We start from the raw sequence: 20,671 nt of genomic DNA, 5'->3' as shown, positions 1-20,671 counted from the left end.
GGGTCAGATTTGGCACCAAGTTTGTGAACAGTTTTGTTCAGCCTCAGGCAATTACAAAGGGAAAGGTTGGAGTGTGGAACACAGTTTGTGGCAGGGATTAAAGACAACAGTTTGCGTATTCCCAATATTTAGTTGGAAGGTATTTCTGCTCCTCCAATGCACAGCAATCTGATTACTTAGATACAGTGAAAGGCTAATGAAAGGTGAAAAAGGGGAAGAGAAAGTTTGTCCTTATCTCAAGGAGATGGGAGGGTCGGGGTTCTTCAAATACAAAGTGTTTTTTGTTTCACATTCTGTTTCACATTCGATCTCATTTCAGGATTCAATTCTAGCCAGCACAGTTCAGAAAGGACATAATAGCATTTGCAGGCCATATTTATAGACACTTACTCACAGAACACAGTTAATCAGGGACACTCACCAAAGGGAACGATTATTGGACATGTAATGCTGTATGTCATCACAACAGCAAATATACACATTGTCCAAGCATACTCTAGACCAAACTGATATTCGTAGGCCTGATTCTAGAGAGAGAGGTGGAGAAGTAGAATAGAATTAAACAAGCATTTAGAATCAAAAAGCATTGAACATTCACAATCATCAGATACCCGCCAATTAAAAGACAGGTTCCTCAGAACTTAGATGTGTGAACTCCTGATATAGGGAATCTTAGCACCAATCGGATCCCAAAAGCTCACCCAAGATACTGAGGTATATACAGGCTATTCAGTGCCAAATGTAGTGACTTGTTCATGTATTGTATACTTTTATAACACAAGAGAATCCTGGGATCATTTTTAGACCTTTACCTTTTTCACATGTATTTGCTCAGCCTTCGATTTAGCAAAAGCAAGTCGTGCTGTGTATACCAGCAGCCCTGGGATGCGTAGCAATTCCATCGCTGTACCAATAAAACTGGATGTTATCACGTAGTTAACAAAGAAAGCTCCATTATCTGGGAGAAAGACACATCTGCAACAGAAGGAAATGAGTAATTTACATTGGGAAATTGATTTTAAATTCAATCAATTAAAATTCTGGCATAAAAGAAAGTTTCAGATGGTCATGAAACTGCCTGATCATTGTAATAATCCATCTAGTTCACCAATGTCCTTCTGAGGTAGAAAGTAAGGATTGCAGATGCTGGAGATTTGAATCGAGAGTATGGTGCTGGAAAAGCACAGCGGGTCAGGCAGCATCTGAGGAGCAGGAAAGTCAATGTTTTGGGCAAAAGCCCCTCATCAGGAATTCCTAATACTGCCTGATCTGCTGTGCTTTTCCAGCACCACACTCTTCTGCGATAGAAACCTTCCATCCAAACCTGATCTGGTCTACACTTGACTGGATTTGTGTGTGGACCCTGTGGAGAGCAGAGAGGTACTCAACAAATGTTTCTCATCCGTTTTCACTCAGGAAAAGGAGAATATTGTGGAGGAGAAGATTGAGATACAAGATATTAGACTAGAAAGGATTGAGGTTACTAAGGGGGCGGTGTTATCAATTCTAGAAGGTGTGAAAGTAGATAAGTCCTCTGGGCCAGATGGGATTTATCCAAGGATTCTCTGGGAGGCTAGGAAGGAGATTGGAGCCTTTGGCCTTGATCCTTGAGTTGTCATTGGCTACAAGTTTAGTACCAGAGAACTGGAGGATTGCAAATGTTGTGCCCTTGTTCAAGAAGGGCAGTAGAGATGACCTAGGTGATTATAAACCAGTGAGCCTTATATCTGGTATAGGAAAAGTTTTGGAAAGGATTGTAAGAGATAGGATTTATAATCATCTAGAAAGCAACAATTTGATTGCAGATTGTTAAAATGGTTTCGTCAAGGGCAGATCATATCTCACAAGCCTCATTTCAGTTTTTTGAGAAGGTGACCAAGCATGTAGATGAGGGTAGGGCAGTTGCCGTGGTATACATGGACTTCCGTAAAGCCTTTGATAAGGTTCCACATGGTAGGCTGTTGGAGAAAATGCTTGTACGAGGGGGCGTAGCTGCAAATTGAGGAGTGATAGATTTAAGACAGATGTCAGAAGCAGGTTCTTTACTCAGAGAGTGGTAAGGGCATGGAATGCTCTGCCTGCCATTATGGTTAACTCAGCCACATTAGGCCATTTAAACAGTCCTTGGGTAAGCATATGGATGATGATGAGATAGTGTAGGGGGATGGGCAAGATTAGTTCACAGGTCAGCGCAACATTGAGGGCCAAAGGGCCTGTTCTGTGCTGTAATGTTCTATGTTCTATGAAACAGCCCTGTCAACCCTGCAAAGTCCTCCTCACTAACATCTTGGGGGCTAGTGCCAAAATTGAGAGAGCTGTCTCACGGACTAATTAAGCGGCAGCCTGACACCATCATACTCATGGACTCATACTTCACAGACAATGTTGCAGACACCACCATCACCATCCCTGGATACGTCCTGTCTCACCAGCTGGACAGACCCAGAAGAGGTAGCAGCACAGTGGGATATTCAAGAGGGAGTAACTCCGGGAATCATCAACATTGACTCTGGATCCCATGAAGTTAAACACAGGCAAGGAAACCTCCTGCTGATTACCACATACCTTCCTCCCTCAGCTGATGACTCGGTACCCCTCCATGTTGAACAACACTTTGAAGAAGCACTGAGAATGGCATAGGCACAACATGTACTCTGGGTCAGGGATCTCAATGTCCGCTACCAAGGCGGCTCAGCAGCAGTACTACTGATCGAGCTGGTCAGGTCCTAAAATACATACCTGCTGGACTGGGTCTGTGGCAGGTGATGAGGGAACCAACTTGACTTCATCCTTACGAATCTGCCAGCTGCTAAAGCATCTGTCCATAACAGGATCGGAAAGAGTTACCAGTGCACAGTCCTTGTGGAGACAAAGCCCCACCTTCACATTGAGTGTTGTGTGGCACTATCACCGTGTTCAATGGGACAGACTTCGAACAGATCTAGTAACTGCAGACGAGGATTCAGGAGGCGCTGTGGGCCATCAACTGCAGCAGAACTGTACTCCGGCACAATCTGTAACCTCATGGCCCGGCATATCCCCCACTCAACCATTACCATCAAGCCAAGGGATCAACCCTGGTTCAATGGAGAGTGCAGGAGGGCATGCCAGAAGCAGCACCAGGCGCACCTTAAGATGAGATGGCCATGTGGTGAAGCCACCAAACAGGATTATTTGCATAGGTGAAAGTAGGTACTGCAGATGCTGGAGATTAGAGTCAAGATTAGGCTGGTTCTGAAAAAACAGAGCAGGTCAGGCCGCATCCGAGGAGCAGGAAAATTGGCAATTCAGGCAAAAGCCCTTCATTAGGACTGAGGCCTATTTGCATACCAAACAGCTTAAGTTGCAAGTGATAGACAACGCTAAGCAATCTCACAACCAATGGATCAGATCGAAGCTCTGCAGTCTTGCCACATCTAGTCATGAATGATGATGGATGACTATACAACTTACTGGAGGAGGAGGCTCTACAAATATCCCCATCCTCAATGATGGAAGAGCCAGTACATCCGTGCAAAAGGACATCCGTCCAGGAGTGCCGAGTGGATGATCCATCTCAGCCCCATCCAGTGGTCCCCCGCATCACAGATACCAATCTTCAGCCAATTCAACTCACTCCATGTGATATCAAGAAACAGTTGGAGACACTGGATACTGCGAGGGCTCCGATAAAATTCTATCAATGTCCACCACTGAAGACATGTGCTGCTCCCCTGGTCAAGCTGTCCCAGTACAGTTACAACACTGGTATCTAACTGACAATGTGGAAAATTGCCCAGGTATGTCTTGTGCATAAAAAGCAGGACAAATCCAACCCAGCCAATCACTGCCCCATCAGTCTGCTCTTGAACATCAGTACAGTGATGGAAGGTGTCATCAACAGTGCTTTCAAGCAGCACCTGCTCAGCAATAACCTGCTCAGTGACCCCCAGTTTGGGTTCCCCCAGGGCCACTCAGCTCCTGACCTCATTACAGCCTTGGGTCAAACATGGACAAAAGGAGCTGAATTCCAGAGGGGAGGGGAGAGGGACAGCCCTTGACATCAAGGCTGCATTCAACTAAGTGTGGCATCAAGGAGGCACAGCAAAACTGGAATCGATGGGTATCGGGGGCAAACTCTACGCTAGTTAGAGTTATACCTGGCATATAGGAAGATGTGGTTGTTGGAGGTCAGTTAACTCAGCTCCAGGACATCTCTGCATCCAAATGCAACAAGACCTGGACAATATCTAGGCTTGGACTGACAAGTGGCAAGTAATATTCGTGCCACACAAAATGGTGGGCTACTACCATCACAAATAAAAGACAATCTAACCACCGCTCCTTGACATTCAGTGGTGCTACCATCACTAAATCCCCAACTGTCAACATTCTGCGGGTTACCATTGACCAGAAACTCAATTGGACTCACCAAATTAAAAACAGGAGCTCTAAGAGCAGGTCAGAAACTAGGAATACTGCAGCAAGTTACTCACCTCCTGACTTCCCAAAGCCTGTCCATCATCTACAAGGCACAAGTCAGGAGTGTGATGGAATACTCCCCACTTCCCTGGGTGAGTGAGGCCTCAACAACACTCAAGAAGCTTGACACCATCCAGGACAAAGCAGCCGCTTAATTGACACCACATCCACAAAGACCCACTCCCTCCATCACCGACGCTCAGTAGCAGCAGTGTGTATTATCCGTAAGATGTACTGCAGAAATTCACCAAAGATCCTCAGAAAGCAACTTCCAAACCCACAACCACTTCCATTTAGAAGGACAAGGGCAGCAGAGATTTAGGAACACCACCGCCTTCAATTTCCACTCCAATTCACTCCCCATCCTGACTTGTAAATATATTGCTGTTTCTTCACTGTCACTAGATCAAAATCTTGGAATTCCCTCCTTAATGGCATTGTGGGTCGACCCATAACCAGTGTAGATTTGCCCCCGATACCCATCGATTCCAGTTTTGCTGGGCCTCCTTGATGCCACACTTAGTTGAATGCAGCCTTGATGTCAAGGGCTGTCACTCTCCCCTCCCCTCTGGAATTCAGCTCCTTTTGTCCATAGCAGGTGGGACTACAGCACTTCAAGAAAGGCAGCTCACCCTCACCTTCTCAAGGACAGCCAGTGACGGGCAATAAAAATGCTGGCCACCCAGTGATGGCCGCATCCCACAAAATGAATAAATAAAAAAAAATTGCTTATGGTCTGGAGTCACATGTAGGCCAGACCAGATCAGGAAGACAGCTTCCTTCCCTCAAGGACATCAGTGAATGAGATGTGATTTTTCTGACAATTGGTAATGGATTCATGGTCATCATTAGACTCATGGCAGATTTGAACCCAGGTCCCTAGAACACTACCTGGGTCTCTGGACTAACGGTCAGGAGCAATCATATCACTAGACCATCATCTCCACTCAAGAAATAAAACCAGACGGATCACCCAGACTTGACCCTGCAAGGTTCTCCTCATCAGCATCTACTAGTGACTTCTACCGAAATTATAATAGCTGTCCCACACACCAATGAAGAAAGAGCCTTTAAGAGTCATATTCACTCAATTAATTCTGGCAGCCAACATTACAGACACGTCCTGGCTAAGTCATGGTCTACCAGTAAGGCAGACCTAGCTGAGGCATCGGCACAGGGGTGTAAACAGAAGGAAATAGCCCTCAGAGTCCTCAACATTGAGTCTGAATCCTCATTAAGTTTTTTTTCTGATTAGTTTATGGAATATGGGCATCACTAGCAAGGCCAGTATTTATTGTCCATCTTTGAATACTATTGAGAAGTTGGAAGCATTCATCAACAACTACATTCTGTAAGGAACAGTTCATTTTGCTGTAACACGTGTTCCATTAATGCGAATTTGCAATAATGTGTTTGACGCATGAGGAACACTGTTTCTAAAGCACAAACTTTTAAAATACGTGTTGGATATAACACGACTACATCGCCAACATTTTAAGTGCTGTTTCGAAATCACAATTTTTCAATAATACAGGATTGCACAAGAATGTATCTGTCGCTTTGTAGAAGAACTACCTGTATATAAACTCCCTCCTATTTAAGACTTTGAACAAGGAACAAGTTTGGGGAAATCTGAGGGGAGTTACCTGCCACAGAATTTCCATCTCTCCTGCACTTTGGCTGGAGTGGTTCAGACAATCACAGATCATAAAAGCTCAGTAGCAGGAGCACACCATCCATCCCATCACACCTGCCCCATTACTCAATACAATCAGAGCCGACCTTGGGATTCAACCTGGTTTCCAGACCATTCCCCAGACCTCTTCATTCCATGAGATCAAAAATCCGTGCCTATCCCCGCTGTAAAACTGGTGGAGCATCCAGAATCATCTGGGGTATAGAATTCCAAAGATTCACAATTATTTGAGTTCTAAATGATCGAGCTCTTATTTTGAAACTGTGCTCCTGTGCTCTGGGTTCACCAGCCAAGGGGAAACAATCTCTCAGCATTTATCCTGTCAAGAAGTCCCTTCATGGATGTCATTAGGTTCCAGGAAATTGCTTTTCAATCTTACAAACTCCAGAGAATATCGAAGCAGTTTAGGTCAGAAATACTCACTGGAATTTGATATCTGCCTCATCTAGAAAATGGATGTCGAATAGCCAGCGGAAAAAGACATCAAGACTGAAAGACACAAGATCAGAAAATGTTAAAGTCAGGATTGGGGTGCTGGGGGAAGGAATCCCTGATATCAACAAATAAGCAACGTGAGGGGTGGGGACGGGTAACTGACCACACTGAGGGAGGGGCACACTGTCCCCAGTTAGTTGGGAGGGGGCGAGTCACTGGTCTCGGTAAGTGAGGGGGGGGTGACTGCACCCCAGTGTGTCAGGGAGGGTCACTGCCCCCCAGTGAGTGAGGTGGGTGGGTCACTGCTCCCCCCCCCCCAGTGAGTGAGGGGGCTGTCACTGCCCCCAGTATGTGAGGGAGGGTCACTGCCCCCAGTGTATGAGGGAGGGTCACTGCCCCCAGTGTGTGAGGGAGGGTCACTGCCCCCAGTGTATGAGGGAGGGTCACTGCCCCCAGTGTGAGGGGGAGGTCACTGCCCCCCCAGTGTGAAGGGGAGGTCACTGCCCCCTGGTGAGTGGGTGGGTCACTGGCCCCTGATGAGTTGGTGAGGGCGGGGGGGGGGGGGGGGGTCACTGCCCCCAGTGAGTGAGGGAGCTGAGCAGAGAAGTAGGGGATCTCTGCCCCAATGACTGTGGCTGGTTTGCCCTTTTGTAGATGGCTGGGACCTGCTTATGGAGTCAGTACCTGGTTATGGAGTCAGTACCTGGTTATGGACCTGATTATGGAGTCAGTACCTGGTTATGGAGTCAGTACCTGATTATGGAGTCAGTACCTGGTTATGGACCTGATTATGGAGTCAGTACCTGGTTATGGAGTCAGTACCTGGTTATGGAGTCAGTACCTGATTTTAGACCTGATTAAGGAGTCAGTACCTGGTTATGGAGTCAGTACCTAATTATGAAGTCAATACCTGATTATGGAGTCAGTACCTGATTATGGAGTCAGTACCTGGTTATAGACCTGATTATGGACCTGATTATGGAGTCAGTACCTGGTTATGGAGTCAGTGCCTGGTTATGGACCTGGTTATGGAGTCAGTACCCGGTTATGGACCTGGTTATGGAGTCAGTAACCTGGGTTATGGAGTCAGTACCTGGTCAGGCCAAGCGATGGTAGAATGATGACCATAAAGACCAGGAAGAAATAACATTTGTGCATTGTCACTTGATTCTCAGTTGACCTGGAACAACAAAAACAAGATTGTGAATACAATGTTCAATCTTTAATGAAAGCAATGTTTAGGAGCTCCACACAATGGCACTTAAACATTTTCAGAGCATAGAACAAAGAGCTGCACAGTTCTGAATCAGGCCCTTCATCTCACCAAGTCTGTGCCAACCATGATACCATTCAAAAGTAATCCCATCTGCTGCACATGGTCCATATCCATCAGTTCACTGCCTGTTCACGTGTCTGTCTAAATGCATCTTAAATGTTATTATCATTTCTGCTGGACCATTCCAGATACCTACCATCCTCTGTGTTAAAAAAAACTTGCCTTTCCCATCTCCATTAAACATTTCCCCTCTCATTTCAAATCTATCCTCCCTAGTATTTGACATTGCCACTCTGGGATATCGGCTCAGACTACCCAGCCTATCCCTGCCTCTCACAATTACACTTCTATCAGGTCACTCCTCAGCCTCCAACACTAGAGTGTATCATGCTAATACACTCCAATCCAGTTGATAACCTGGTAAACCTCTTTTGCATCCTCTCCAAAGCCTCCACATCTCTCCTATCATGTGGGGACCACAACTGCATACAATGCTTTAAATGTGGCCGAACAGAAATTTATACAGCTACAACATGACTTACCAACTTCAATTCCTGGACACAAGAAGGCAAGAATGCCATATGCCTTCGTCATCACCTTATCCATCTGTGTTGCCCCTTTCAGGGAGGAGTGGACTTGCACCCTGTTATGAAGGTGTGGGTGTACTGTACCTTTAAGAAAGTTAAAAGCTAGCAGAACTACCTGACAGCACCAAGTGTTCTGAATAAGGTAACAATGTAATACTTGGTCGAAAGCTAGATTTACTGGGTTGCCTGGAAACAACAAAACAGATTCAATTTAGGCCAATCAGTTTAAATTATATCCTGAAAAATACCAAACTCCAATCAAGTTTGAATTTAGTATATTGATAATCTTAAAAGTCAATGTCACAATCCAATGCTTTGGGGGTATAAGACTGGGGAGAATTGAACAGATGGAAGGAGAACTGCCAAGCCAACAACAAATGCAGACTGCCCACAGAACAGCTCTCGTAAAGGTACCTTTGTCGATCAGTAACCTGTGAAACAGAAACCCCTAAGAAGAAGAAAACAAGATTGGATGTCTGGCTGGTGTTTTGAAAAGTTGAACTTTGGTATATTTTAATCGGGAGGGGGGTGTTTATCAAACTAGTATTATAGAAGGGGAAGGTAAAAGATAGGTTAGAGGAAGGAGTTGTAAATAGTCCTTAGTTAATTATTGGGGTTTAGATCAGAGTGGTGCTGGAAAAGCACAGCAGTTCAGGCAGCATCCAAGGAGCAGTAAAATTGACGTTTCGGGCAAAAGCCCTTCATAATTATTCCCTGTTATACTTTAAGAAATAAAATTGTTACTTTAACTGGTTGTTGGCCTCTGCAATTTTCACAAATTATTACAAGGGATAAATCTTTTTTGTGCTGCTGGTTTATATTAAGCAGGAGGGTTTACCCCGCGTTGTAACACACCCACGATTTCTCTATATAGTAAATGCTCGTAATGGTATTGCATTTATTGTATACTTTCTTCTTGCATTTGACTTCCCAAAATGCATTATCACCTCATCTCTGCCAACTTTCCAACTGATCTACATCCTGCTGTATCCTTTGACAACTTTCTCATTTTCCACAACTTCACCAATTTTCATGCCATCTACAATCTTGCTCATTCGACCTTCTACATCAATCACTTATTTTCATCCAAATCATTCATATGTATATTGCAAACAACAGAGGTCCCAACACTGATCCCTGCAGAATGCCACTGGTCAATGATCTCCAGTCAGATAAACATCCTTCCACGATTATCCACTGTCTACTGTGATCAATCTAATTTTGTATTCAACTGAGCGTGGATCCCATTTGATTTAACCATCTGGACCAGGCTACCATGAGGGAACCAATCAAATTTTTAGTAAAGTCCTAATAGATAACATGCCACCCTCATTAATCAGCTTTGTTACCTCCTCAAAAAAATCAAATTTGTGAGACAAGACCTCCCCTGCACATAGCCACGTTGACCACCTCTAAAAAAAATCCATTCTCTTCCAATTCAAGTAAATCCTGTCCCTAACAATATTCTCCAATAATTTCCTTATCACTGATGTAAGGTTCATTGGCCTGTCCTTCTTAAACAAAAGAACAATACTGGATATTCTCCTACCTTCTGGGATCTTGCCTGTGGCTAAAGAGGATATAAAAATCTCTGTCAAGGCCCTAGCAATCTCCTCCCTTGCCTCCCTCAATATCCTGGGATAGATCCCATCAGATCCTGGGGCCTTACTATCTACATGTTTTTCAAGACACTCAACGCCACCTCCTTCTTAATATCGACATTCCTGAGAATATCAAGATACCTCTCCTTAATCTGACCATCATCATGTCCTTCACCTTGGTGAATGCCGATGCAAAGTACTCATTTAGGACCCCACCCACTTCCCCTGGCTCCATGTGTATACTCTCTCCTACCCTTTCCCAAGCTCCCCTCTGGCTCCTAATATACGTATAAGATGCCTTGGGGTTCTCTGTAATCCTACTTGTCAACGGCATTTCATGGCCCCTTTTAGCCCTCGTAGTTCCTTGTTTCAGCTCTTTCTTGCTTCCTTTATATTCCTCAAGGGGCTTGTCAGGTTTCAGTTTCCTAAACACTACTCTGGATTTTCTCCTGTGTCGCTAGGAAGGAGGAAGCACTGAGTCTTTTAAGAGAAGGGCTCTGAGAAATCCTTTCAAATATAAAGATTTAAGGAGGGCACCTCTGACCTGCCCCAAAGACTGTTCATTAAATAGTGCAGCAAAGGGAATTGGAGGGGGATCACAGTTAATGGTGAGCAAGCTGCACAATTGTAAAGGCTGCGACAGGATTTACAAAAATTGATAACGACGTTAAATGTAATAGACAATAGACGATAGGTGCAGGAGTAGGCCATTCTGCCCTTTGAGCCTGTACCACCATTCAATATGATCATGGCTGATCATCCTTAATCAGTATCCTGTTCCTGCCTTATCTCCATAACCCTTGATTCCACTATCCTTGAGAGCTCTATCCAACTCTTTCTTAAATGAATCCAGAGACTGGGCCTCCACTGCCCTCTGGGACAGAGTATTCCACACAGCCACCACTCTCTGGGTGAAGAAGTTTCTCCTCATCTCTGTCCTAAATGGTCTACCCTGTATTTTTAAGCTGTGTCCTCTGGTTTGGCACTCACCCATCAGCGGAAACATGTTTCCTGCCTCCAGAGTGTCCAATCCAGGACCATTCCAGGAATTGACCTCATGAACCTACGCTGCACTCCCTCAATAGCCAGAATGTCTTTCCTCAAATCTGGAGACCAGAACTGCACACAGTACTCCAGGGGTGGTCTCACCAGGGCCCTGTACAGCTGCAGAAGAACCTCTTTGCTGCTATACTCAATCCCTCTTGTTATGAAGGCCAGCATGCTATTAGCCTTCTTCACTACCTGCTGTACCTGCATGCTTACCTTCAATGACTTAATTAATATTGATATTAATATCGATAAATAATGTAGTTCCTCCGGTCCGTTCTGCCATTCAATTAGTTCAAGGCATCATTCTCAACACCCACCTGATACTTAACCAAAATGCCTCTCAGCCTTAGAACCTACAACCTCTGCACAACATCCAGAACGTTTTTGGGAAGAGCATTCCAAATTTCCAGTATCTTTCGTGTTAAAAGTTGCTCCCTATCATCTTAAAATTAATCAGGTCAACCTCACCTTCTTGCTGGAAAATTAGAGACATATATTTTACTTAAAGAGCTGTTTCCATATGGGCAAGACATCGAAAAGGTGAATGCCACACATTTACCTCGTCCAATGGGATTCAAAGATAGCAGAGTAGTACACAATGAATGGAAGGAGCACAGAGAATGTCCACAGGAGCAGGGTCGGGAAAAACTGGGTTACAATCGGATTCTGAAAAAGAGAAGGTTGAGATAAGACTAAAATGGAATTAGAATGTGTGGGCAAAACACTCTCAGTATCAGCAAACTCAAAAAGCTTTTTGAAATGATGGGGATGCAAAGTTCAGCAAACCCTGTAGAACAAACAATCAGGCCCTCATTATCTATTCCTGTATCTCATTCCTTATTTCTTCCTACATTGTGTCACAAACAAGCATCCAAGCCATTCACAGAGCAGCTAAAGCTCAGCCAGACACTGCAACATCTCGGCTAAGGAGAACTGCAAGAAGCTATAGGACTATATGGGAGGCCAGTCCTGGATGCAGCATGGGAGTGACAGTCCCTGGAGTAGAGGGCGAGGAGAGGCAATCTCTGAAGTAAGGTAAAGTTGCAAAAATCTCAAAAAACCATAGGGCTGATCTCTGTGTAGAGTGAGAGGACACCCAATACCTGGGAAACAGCACACAGGAAGGAGTCTCTTGGGTAGAGTATGGGGGAGAGAGAACCTTTGAGGTACAGAGCAGGGCATATCAGTCCCCCAGATGGAGTGCAAAGAGAGTTGGTCACCATGAGTGAGAGTGACAAGAAGATATTTCGTTACAGAATGTTCAACAACTGAAGGAATGAACTGAGGAACATCCATCTCCCTGTGACAGCGTCTCTCAGGTCCACAATACTGAAGTGTCATAGAGCCATTACAGCACAGAAAGATGCCCTTTGGCCCATCGTGTCATCAAACATCCATTCTTTCTCATCCATTTTCCAGCCTATGGCTGACAGTGTTGAATGGTTAGTGTTTCAGTGGTTCATCTAAATACTTCTAAACTGCCTTGAGACAGTCCACCTCGAACCATCCTTTCATGTAGTGAATTTGTGTGGCAGTTTGGATTGTCTCTGAAGAGAGGTTTCACCCATGATCCAGAGTCAAGATTCAAAAGTTAATTTAGAAGTAAAAATCTAAGATTGTGAATGTCAATGCTAGGCCAGTATTTATTACCTATCTCCAATTGTCTTGGGGAAGCTGCTGGTAAGCTGCCTTCTTGAACTGCTGCAGTCCATACTGGTGTTAGGAAGGGAATTCCAGGAATGTAACCCAGTAACATTGAACGTGCAGGGATAAATTTCCAAGTCAGGGTGGTGAATGGCTTGGAGGGGAAATTGCAGGTGGTAATTCCTGTGTATCTGCTGCCTTTGTCCTTCTAGATGGTATTGGTCAAGAGTCTGGAAGGTGCTGTCAAAGGACCCTTTGAATGTCTGCAATACATCTTGTAGATGGTACACATTGTTGCTACTGAGCATAGCTGATGGCAGGGGTGAACGTTGAGGGTGGCGGATGGAATACTGACCGAGCGGGCTGCTTTATCTTGAATGGCATTAAGCTTGGAGCTGCATTTATTCAGACAGGTGGCAAGTATTCCCTTACACACCAAACTCGTTCTTCATAATTGGAGAACACAGTTTGGGCAGTAACGAAGTGAACTGCTCACTGCAGAATTCCCAGAATCAGACCTGCTGTTGTAGACATGGTACTGCTGTGGCTGGTACAGTTAAAGTTTTGGTCAATGTTTACCCTTTAAATATTAGTGGCTGGAGATTCAATGATGATAAAGCCATTGAATGTAAAGGAGGTTAGAAACACTTCTGTTGGAGATAGCTATTGCTTGTGTTATGATGCTGGCTAATGGCTTTACTGGACAAGACAGATCCCAGCCTGAAATCTGGTATGATAGGATTTTTAATAAGGTGGTCTCTCGCTGAAACATAAACATATAAGGTTGTAGATTTGGTGTTAACAATAAAACAGAAGTTTATTATGCAAAATATTTGAATATGAAAAAGAATAAATCAATTTCTATACGATAAAAAATTAAAAATTTCAAAACACATAGAGTCATAGAGTCATAGAGATGTACAGCATGGAAACAGGCCCTTCGGTCTAATTCATCAATAGAGACCAGATATCCTAAATTAATCTAGTCCCATTGGCCCATATCCCTTTAAACCCTTCCTATTTATATAACCATCCAAATGCCTTTCAAATGTTGTAACTTTATCAGCATCTATCATTTCCTCTGGCAGCTCATTCCATACAAGCACCACCTTCTGCGTGCAAAAATTGCCCCTTAGGTCCCTTTTATATCTTTCTCCTCTCACCCTAAACCTATGCCCTCCAGTTCTGGACTCCCCCACCCCAGGGAAAAGACTTTGGCTATTTACTCTATTCATGCCCCTCATGATCTTATAAACCACAATAAGGTCACCCCTCAGCCTCTGATGCTCCAGGGAAAACAGCCCCAGCCTGTTCAGCTTCTCCTTATAGCTCAAATCCTCTTACCCCAGCAATATCCTTGTAAATCTTTTCTGATACCTTTTAAGTTTCACAACATCCTTCCATGTTAAAAATATAATCCTGTTATTCACAGTGTAAGTACCATTACACTGTTCAGATGGATATGATGTTGGACTTTACACTGAAAAATATCCTCCAATGTGTTTTGAGGCACTACCAGCATGCTGAATGCATTGAACTTGGAGCAGATCTAGAAACCCAAGACTAAGCATCCAAGAGGAACTGTGGGCCATGAGCAGAAGCTGAATTGTATCCAAACACAACCTGCAACCTCACAGCCTGGCATATTCTCCATTCTACCATTACCATCAAGCCATGGGATCAACTTGGTTCAATGAACAGTTCAGGAGGGCTTGCTAGGGACAGCACGAGATGAACCTCAAAGTGCGGTGTCAACTTGATGAAACTGTAATACAGGACTTGTGCGGTCCCAGTATCACAGTCTTCAGACAATTTGATGCATGCTACGTGATATCAAGAAATGGTTAGAGGCACTTCATACTGCAAAGGCTTTGGGCCCTGACAACATTCCGGCAACAGTACTGAAGACTTGTGCTCCAAAACATGTTGGTACCCTAGCCAAGCAGTTACAGTAGAATGAAAGCATGAATATCAACGTGAAAATGTGGCAAGTTGCTTAAGTATGTCCTGTATGCAAAAAGCAGGACAAATCCAATCCTGCCAATCACTGCTCCATCAATCTACTTTTGATCATCAGTAAAATAGACAATAGACAATAGGTGCAGGAGTAGGTCATTCTGCCCTTCGAGCCTGTACCACCATTCAATATGATCATGGCTGATCATCCTTAATCAGTATCCTGTTCCTGCCTTATCTCCATAACCCTTGATTCCACTATCCTTGAGAGCTCTATCCAACTCTTTCTTAAATGAATCCAGAGACTGGGCCTCCACTGCCCTCTGGGGCAGAGCATTCCACACAGCCACCACTCTCTGGGTGAAGAAGTTTCTCCTCAACTCTGTCCTAAATGGTCTACCCTGTATTTTTAAGCTGTGTCCTCTGGTTCGGCACTCACCCATCAGCGGGAACATATTTCCTGCCTCCAGAGTGTCCAATCCTTCAATAATCTTATATGTCTCAATCAGTTCCCCTCTCAGTCTTCTAAACTCAAGGGTATACAAGCCCAGTCGCTCCAGTCTTTCAACGTACGGTAGTCCCGCCATTCCAGGAATTGACCTCGTGAACCTATGCTGCACTCCCTCAATAGCCAGAATGTCTTTCCTCAAATTTGGAGACAAGAACTGCACACAGTACTCCAGGTGTGGTCTCACCAGGACCCTGTACAGCTGCAGAAGAACCTCTTTGCTTCTATACTCAATCCCTCTTGTTATGAAGGCCAGCATGCTATTAGCCTTCTTCACTACCTGCTGTACCTGCATGCTTACCTTCATTGATGGTGTACAAGAACACCCAGATCTCTTTGTACTGCCCCTTTACCTAACTTGACTCCATTTAGGTAGTAATCTGCCTTCCTGTTCTTGCCACCAAAGTGGATAACCATACATTTATCCACATTAAACTGCATCTGCCATGCATCTGACCACTCACCTAACTTGTCCAGGTCACCCTGTAATCTCCTAACATCCTCATCACATTTCACCCTGCCACCCAGCTTAGTATCATCCAAAATGATGGAAGTTGGCATCAACAGAGCTATCAAGCAGCACCTGCTCAGCAATAACCTGCTCAGTGACCCCCAGTTTGGGTTCTGCCAGGGCCACTCAGCTCCTGACCTCATTACAGCCTTGGGTCAAACATGGACAAAAGAGCTGGATTCCAGAGGGGAGGGGAGTGACAACCCTTGATATCAAAGCTGCATTTGACTGAGCATGGCATCAAGGAGCCCTGGCAAAACTGGAATCACCAGAGAAGGCAATGGCCTAATGGTATTATCACCAGAATTTTAATCCAGAAACTCAGCTATGTTCTGAGGACCTGAGTGGGAAGCCAGCTACAGCAGGTGGTGAAACTTGAAAACAATTTTTTTTAAAATCTGGGATTAAGAACTTGAAATCATTGTCAATTGTCAGAAATATCCATCTGGCTCGCTAATGTCTTTCTGGCAAGAAAAACTGCCATCCTCACCTGGTTTGGCCTACACATGACTCCAGACCCACAGCCATTTGGTTGACTCTCAATTGCACTCCGAAATGGCCTAGCAAGCCACACAATTGTCTCAATCTCTCCAAAGTCTTCAAGAAATGAAACCAGACAGACTACCTGACATTAATCTAGACAATGCCTGAAACAACCCTGTCAACACTGCAAAGTCCTCCTGACTAACATCTAGGGGTTACTACCTAAACCGGGAGAGTCAAACAATAGCCTGACATTCCTCAATCCTGATGAAGGGCTTTTGCCCAAAATGTTGATTCTCCTGCTCCTTGGATGCTGCCTGACCTGCTGTGCTTTTCCTGCATTACATTCTCCAGCATCTACATCCTTACCTGTCCAATAGCCTGACATTGTCATACGTCATGGAATCTTACCAGACACCACCATCACCATCCTTAGGTACATCCTGTTCCAACAGCAGGACAGACGCAATAGATGTGGTGGCACATTGGTATACAGTCACGAGGGAGTTGCCCTGCAAGTCCTCAACATTGACCCCGGACCCCATGAAGTTTCATGGTTTCAAGTGAGGAAACCTCCTGCTGGTCACCACATCCCTCCGCTGATGAATCAGTATACCTCCATGCTAAACAACATTTGGAGGAAGCAGTGAGGGTGATAAGGATGCAAAATGTACTCTGGGTGGGGGGGATTTCAATGTCCACCACTAAGAGTGGTTCGGCAGCAACATTACTGATTGAGCTGTTCACGTCTTAAAAGACTTGGCTGCAAAACTAGATCTGCAGCAGGTGATGAGAGAACCCAAAAAGAAGGAAACTTTACAGCCCAGGAACAGGCCCTTTGGCCCTCCAAGAATATCTCTGCTTCTGTCAGTGTTACTGAGTTTGTGAATTAAATACAGTGTCCCTGCCTTAGTCAGTGCTACTGGGTCAGGGAATGAAATACAGGGTCTCTGCCCCAACACATGAGAAAAAGCTTATATGTTTTAATTCATTCATGGGATGAAGGCATCGCTGGCCTGCATTCATTGTCCATGCGTAAGTACCTAGAGGGCAGTTAAGAGTTAACTACATTGCTGTAGGTCTAGAGTATCATGAAGGCCAGACCAAGTAAGGATGGCCATTTCATTCCCTAAAGGGCATTAGTGAACAAGATGGATTTTTTACAGTCATCATTCGACTTGTTAATTTCAGATATTTATTGAATTTAAATTTCAACATCTGCCATGGTGGGATTCAAACTCAGGTCCCAGGAACATTACCTGGATTTCTGGTCAAGCGATAATACCACTAGACCATTGCTGCACCTCACCCTTACCAATCTGCTGGCTGCAAACACATCTGTCCATGACAGTATCGGTAAGAGTGACATCCTTCACTCTTTTGGAGACAAAGTCCCACCTTCTCATTGAGAATCCCCTCCATCGTGTTGTGTGGCACTATCACCGTGCTAAATGGGACAGACTTCGAATAGATCTGGTATTTCAAGACTGGACATCCATGAGGGTCTGTGGGCCACCAACAGCAGCAGAACTGTACTCCAACACAATCAATAACTCATGGCCCGGCATATCCCCCACTCAAGCCAGGGGATGGAAAGTGCAGGAGGGCATGCCAGGAGCAGCACCAAGCATACCTGATGAGGAGGTGGCAACCTGGTGAAGCCACCAAACAGGGCTACTTGCCAATCAGCATAAGCAGCAAGTGATAGGCAGAGCTACGCGAGCCTACAACTAACAAATCTCATCTCCTCTTATCTCAACTCCATCCTCTCCTCTTTGGTCCAGGAACTCCCTCCCTACATTTGAGACACCACCATGACCTCCACCTTCTGCAAGCCTTTCAATTTCTTGAGCCCCAACACCTCATCTTCACAATGGACATTCAGTCCCTCTACACCTGTATTCCCTCATGATGGCCTAAAAGCCCTCCATTTCTTCCTCTCCCACAGGCCCAAAAAAATTCCCCTTCGTCAAAACTCTCAGCTCACCACCACCTTCTCAAGGGCAAATAGGGATGGGCTATCAGTGCTGGCCAGCCAGTGACACCCAAGTCCCACAAATGAACTAAAAAAAGGAACTTGTCACCACCCTCAACAATTTCCCCTTTGACTTCTCCCACTTCCTACAGACTAAAGGGGTGGCTATGGGCACCTGCAAAAGTCTGAGCAATGCCTGCCTCTTCATAGGATACATGGAGTGGTCCCTCTTCTGCAGCTACACCAGCACCACTCCTCACCTCTTCCTCTGCTATATTGCTGACTGTAGCAGCACTGCCTCATGCTCCCACAAGGAACTCAAACAGTTCATCTACTATTCCAACACCTTCTAGCCCAACCTCATATTCACCTGGACCATCTCTCCCTTCCCTTCCTGGACCTCTCCATCTCCACCTCTGGAAACTGACTTAGCACTGACATCCATTTCAAACTCACCGACTCCCACAGCTACCTCTTGTCATCCACCCTTCTGCAAAAATGTGATCCCACACTCCCAAACCCTTCAACTCCACTGCATGCGCTTCCAGGAGGAGGGATACCACTCCAGGCCATCCCAGATGTCCTCCTACTTCAAAGACAGCAATTTACCCTCTCCCATGATTAATAGTGCCTCAACTGCATCTCCTCCGTTTCCTGCACCTTTGCCCTCAAACCCCCTCACCCTAACCAAATAAGGACAGAGTCCCCCAGCCTTCACATACCTCCCCACCACCCTCCAAATCCAATGCATTATTCTCTGCCATTTTCGCCACCTACAGTCAGACCCCACTACCAGACAGATATCTCTTTCTCCACCCCTATCTGCTTTCCATAGGAACTGTTCACTCTGCGACCCCCTCATCAGGCCCACATTCCTCCAACCCTTCCACCATACCTGGCACCTTTCACTGCAACCACAGGAAGTGCAGCACCTGCCCCTACACCTTCCCTCTCACCTCTGTCCAAGGCCCCAACCAACCATTCCAAATCCAGCAGAGATTCACCTGCATGTATTCCAACCTGGTCAACTGCATCCATTGTTCCTGATGTGGTCTCCTCAATATCGGAGAGACCAAGCATAGACTCAGGGACCAGTTCACGGAGTATCTGGGCTCCGTATGCTCCGATCAACACCACCTTCCGACTGCCAGCCATTTCAACTCCTCCTCCCACTCCGCTGACGACATGTCCATCCTGGGCCTCCTCCACTGCCAAATAAGGCCACACACAAACTGGAGAAACAATACCTCATATTCCACCTTGGGAGTTTACAACCAAATGGCCTTAACATAGAGTTCATCAGTTTCAAAATCTCCCCATCCCAACCTCATCCCACGTCCAGCCTTCTTTCTCCTCCTCGCCTCCTTGACCAGATCTAACCTGCCCATCTTCCTTCTCATCTATCCACTCTACCCTTCCCACTGACCAATCAAAATCACCTCCCCAACTGGATCACCCATAAACATCCCACCCACCTTTCCCCCAGCCCACCATTTTCCCTCTGTTAATTCCCGTATTACACTATTATTCTGTACCATACATGGTTTTATCGTATGCGGTAAAATTTCCAAGTCTTGTGTACCTTACAATGTTCAGTCTGCTTATGGGTCTCCATTTAATTTAAAAAGTGTGCTTCATAGCAAAGTATAAAGTCCATGGTTAACACTCTATCAACATGCCCTGACTCCATGCACAGACTTCCCACTTGGTCTCAAACCTTTCCCTGATTATTCTCTTGCCCCTCCCACCGATATACTTGCAGGATATCTTGAGATTCTCCCTGATCTTGCTTGCCAAAGCTTTTTCATGCCCCCTCTTTGATGTCCTAACTGTTTTCTTAAGAACACCACCACATTTCCTATACTCCTCGAGGGCCCCTATTATTCTGCTCCCTGTTATACTTCTCTTTTTCCCTTTTTATCTAGTCCTGAATATTCCTGGCCATCTGGGCTTGTTGCTCCTACAGTTCACCCTAAAGTGAACAGGTTGGGTCTGTTCTGTCCCCTTTTAAACTGTTCCCACTGCTCTGTTCTGCTGTGGGTTTACACAGAAGTAACTGTTCCTAAGTTACTTGGGCCAGATCTTGCCTTATTTTAATAAAAGCAGTCTTCCCCCAATCCTAAACTCACCCTTTTTCCTTTTCCATGAGGAACTTAAAGCATATGCCGTCATGGTCACTATCACAAAAATACCTCAAGCACCTTCATTCCCCAAAATTAGCTCCAGCACTGTGCTGTCCCTCCTTGTCAATTAAGTTCCAAATCAAACACTACATTATATGAGGTTGTTCCACTTTAAAACCAAAAGGGGCTGAAGGGCCTGTTCCTGTTATGAACCCTCAACTCATTGACGCCAGTCACAGAGTCATAGAGATGTACAGCACAGAAACAGACCCTTCCGTAAATGCTGACCAGATATCCTCAGTTAATCTAGTCCCATTTGCCAACACTTGGCCCATATCACTCTAAACCCTTCCTATTCATGTATC

At 45.1% G+C, this 20,671-nt stretch overlaps 1 protein-coding gene across 1 annotated transcript in view; it reads right to left on the bottom strand.

Annotated features, from left to right (window-relative positions):
* Nucleotides 1–20,671, bottom strand: part of tmem63c (transmembrane protein 63C) — a 331,403-nt gene that overhangs the window by 88,919 nt on the left and 221,813 nt on the right. Inside the window, exons 16-20 of the mRNA XM_060829024.1 lie at nt 11,666–11,772; nt 7,686–7,772; nt 6,581–6,646; nt 813–975; nt 422–527 (exon numbers count right to left, since the gene is read on the bottom strand). Of these exons, the coding sequence (XP_060685007.1) occupies nt 422–527; nt 813–975; nt 6,581–6,646; nt 7,686–7,772; nt 11,666–11,772 (529 nt within the window). The remainder of the gene's footprint in view (nt 1–421; nt 528–812; nt 976–6,580; nt 6,647–7,685; nt 7,773–11,665; nt 11,773–20,671) is intronic.

The sequence above is a fragment of the Hemiscyllium ocellatum genome, chromosome 8 (assembly GCF_020745735.1).
Source record: "Hemiscyllium ocellatum isolate sHemOce1 chromosome 8, sHemOce1.pat.X.cur, whole genome shotgun sequence".
Lineage (NCBI taxonomy): Eukaryota > Metazoa > Chordata > Chondrichthyes > Orectolobiformes > Hemiscylliidae > Hemiscyllium > Hemiscyllium ocellatum.
The sequence above is the reverse complement of the archived record's forward strand: the minus strand, read 5'-3'. Positions and strand labels throughout refer to the sequence as shown.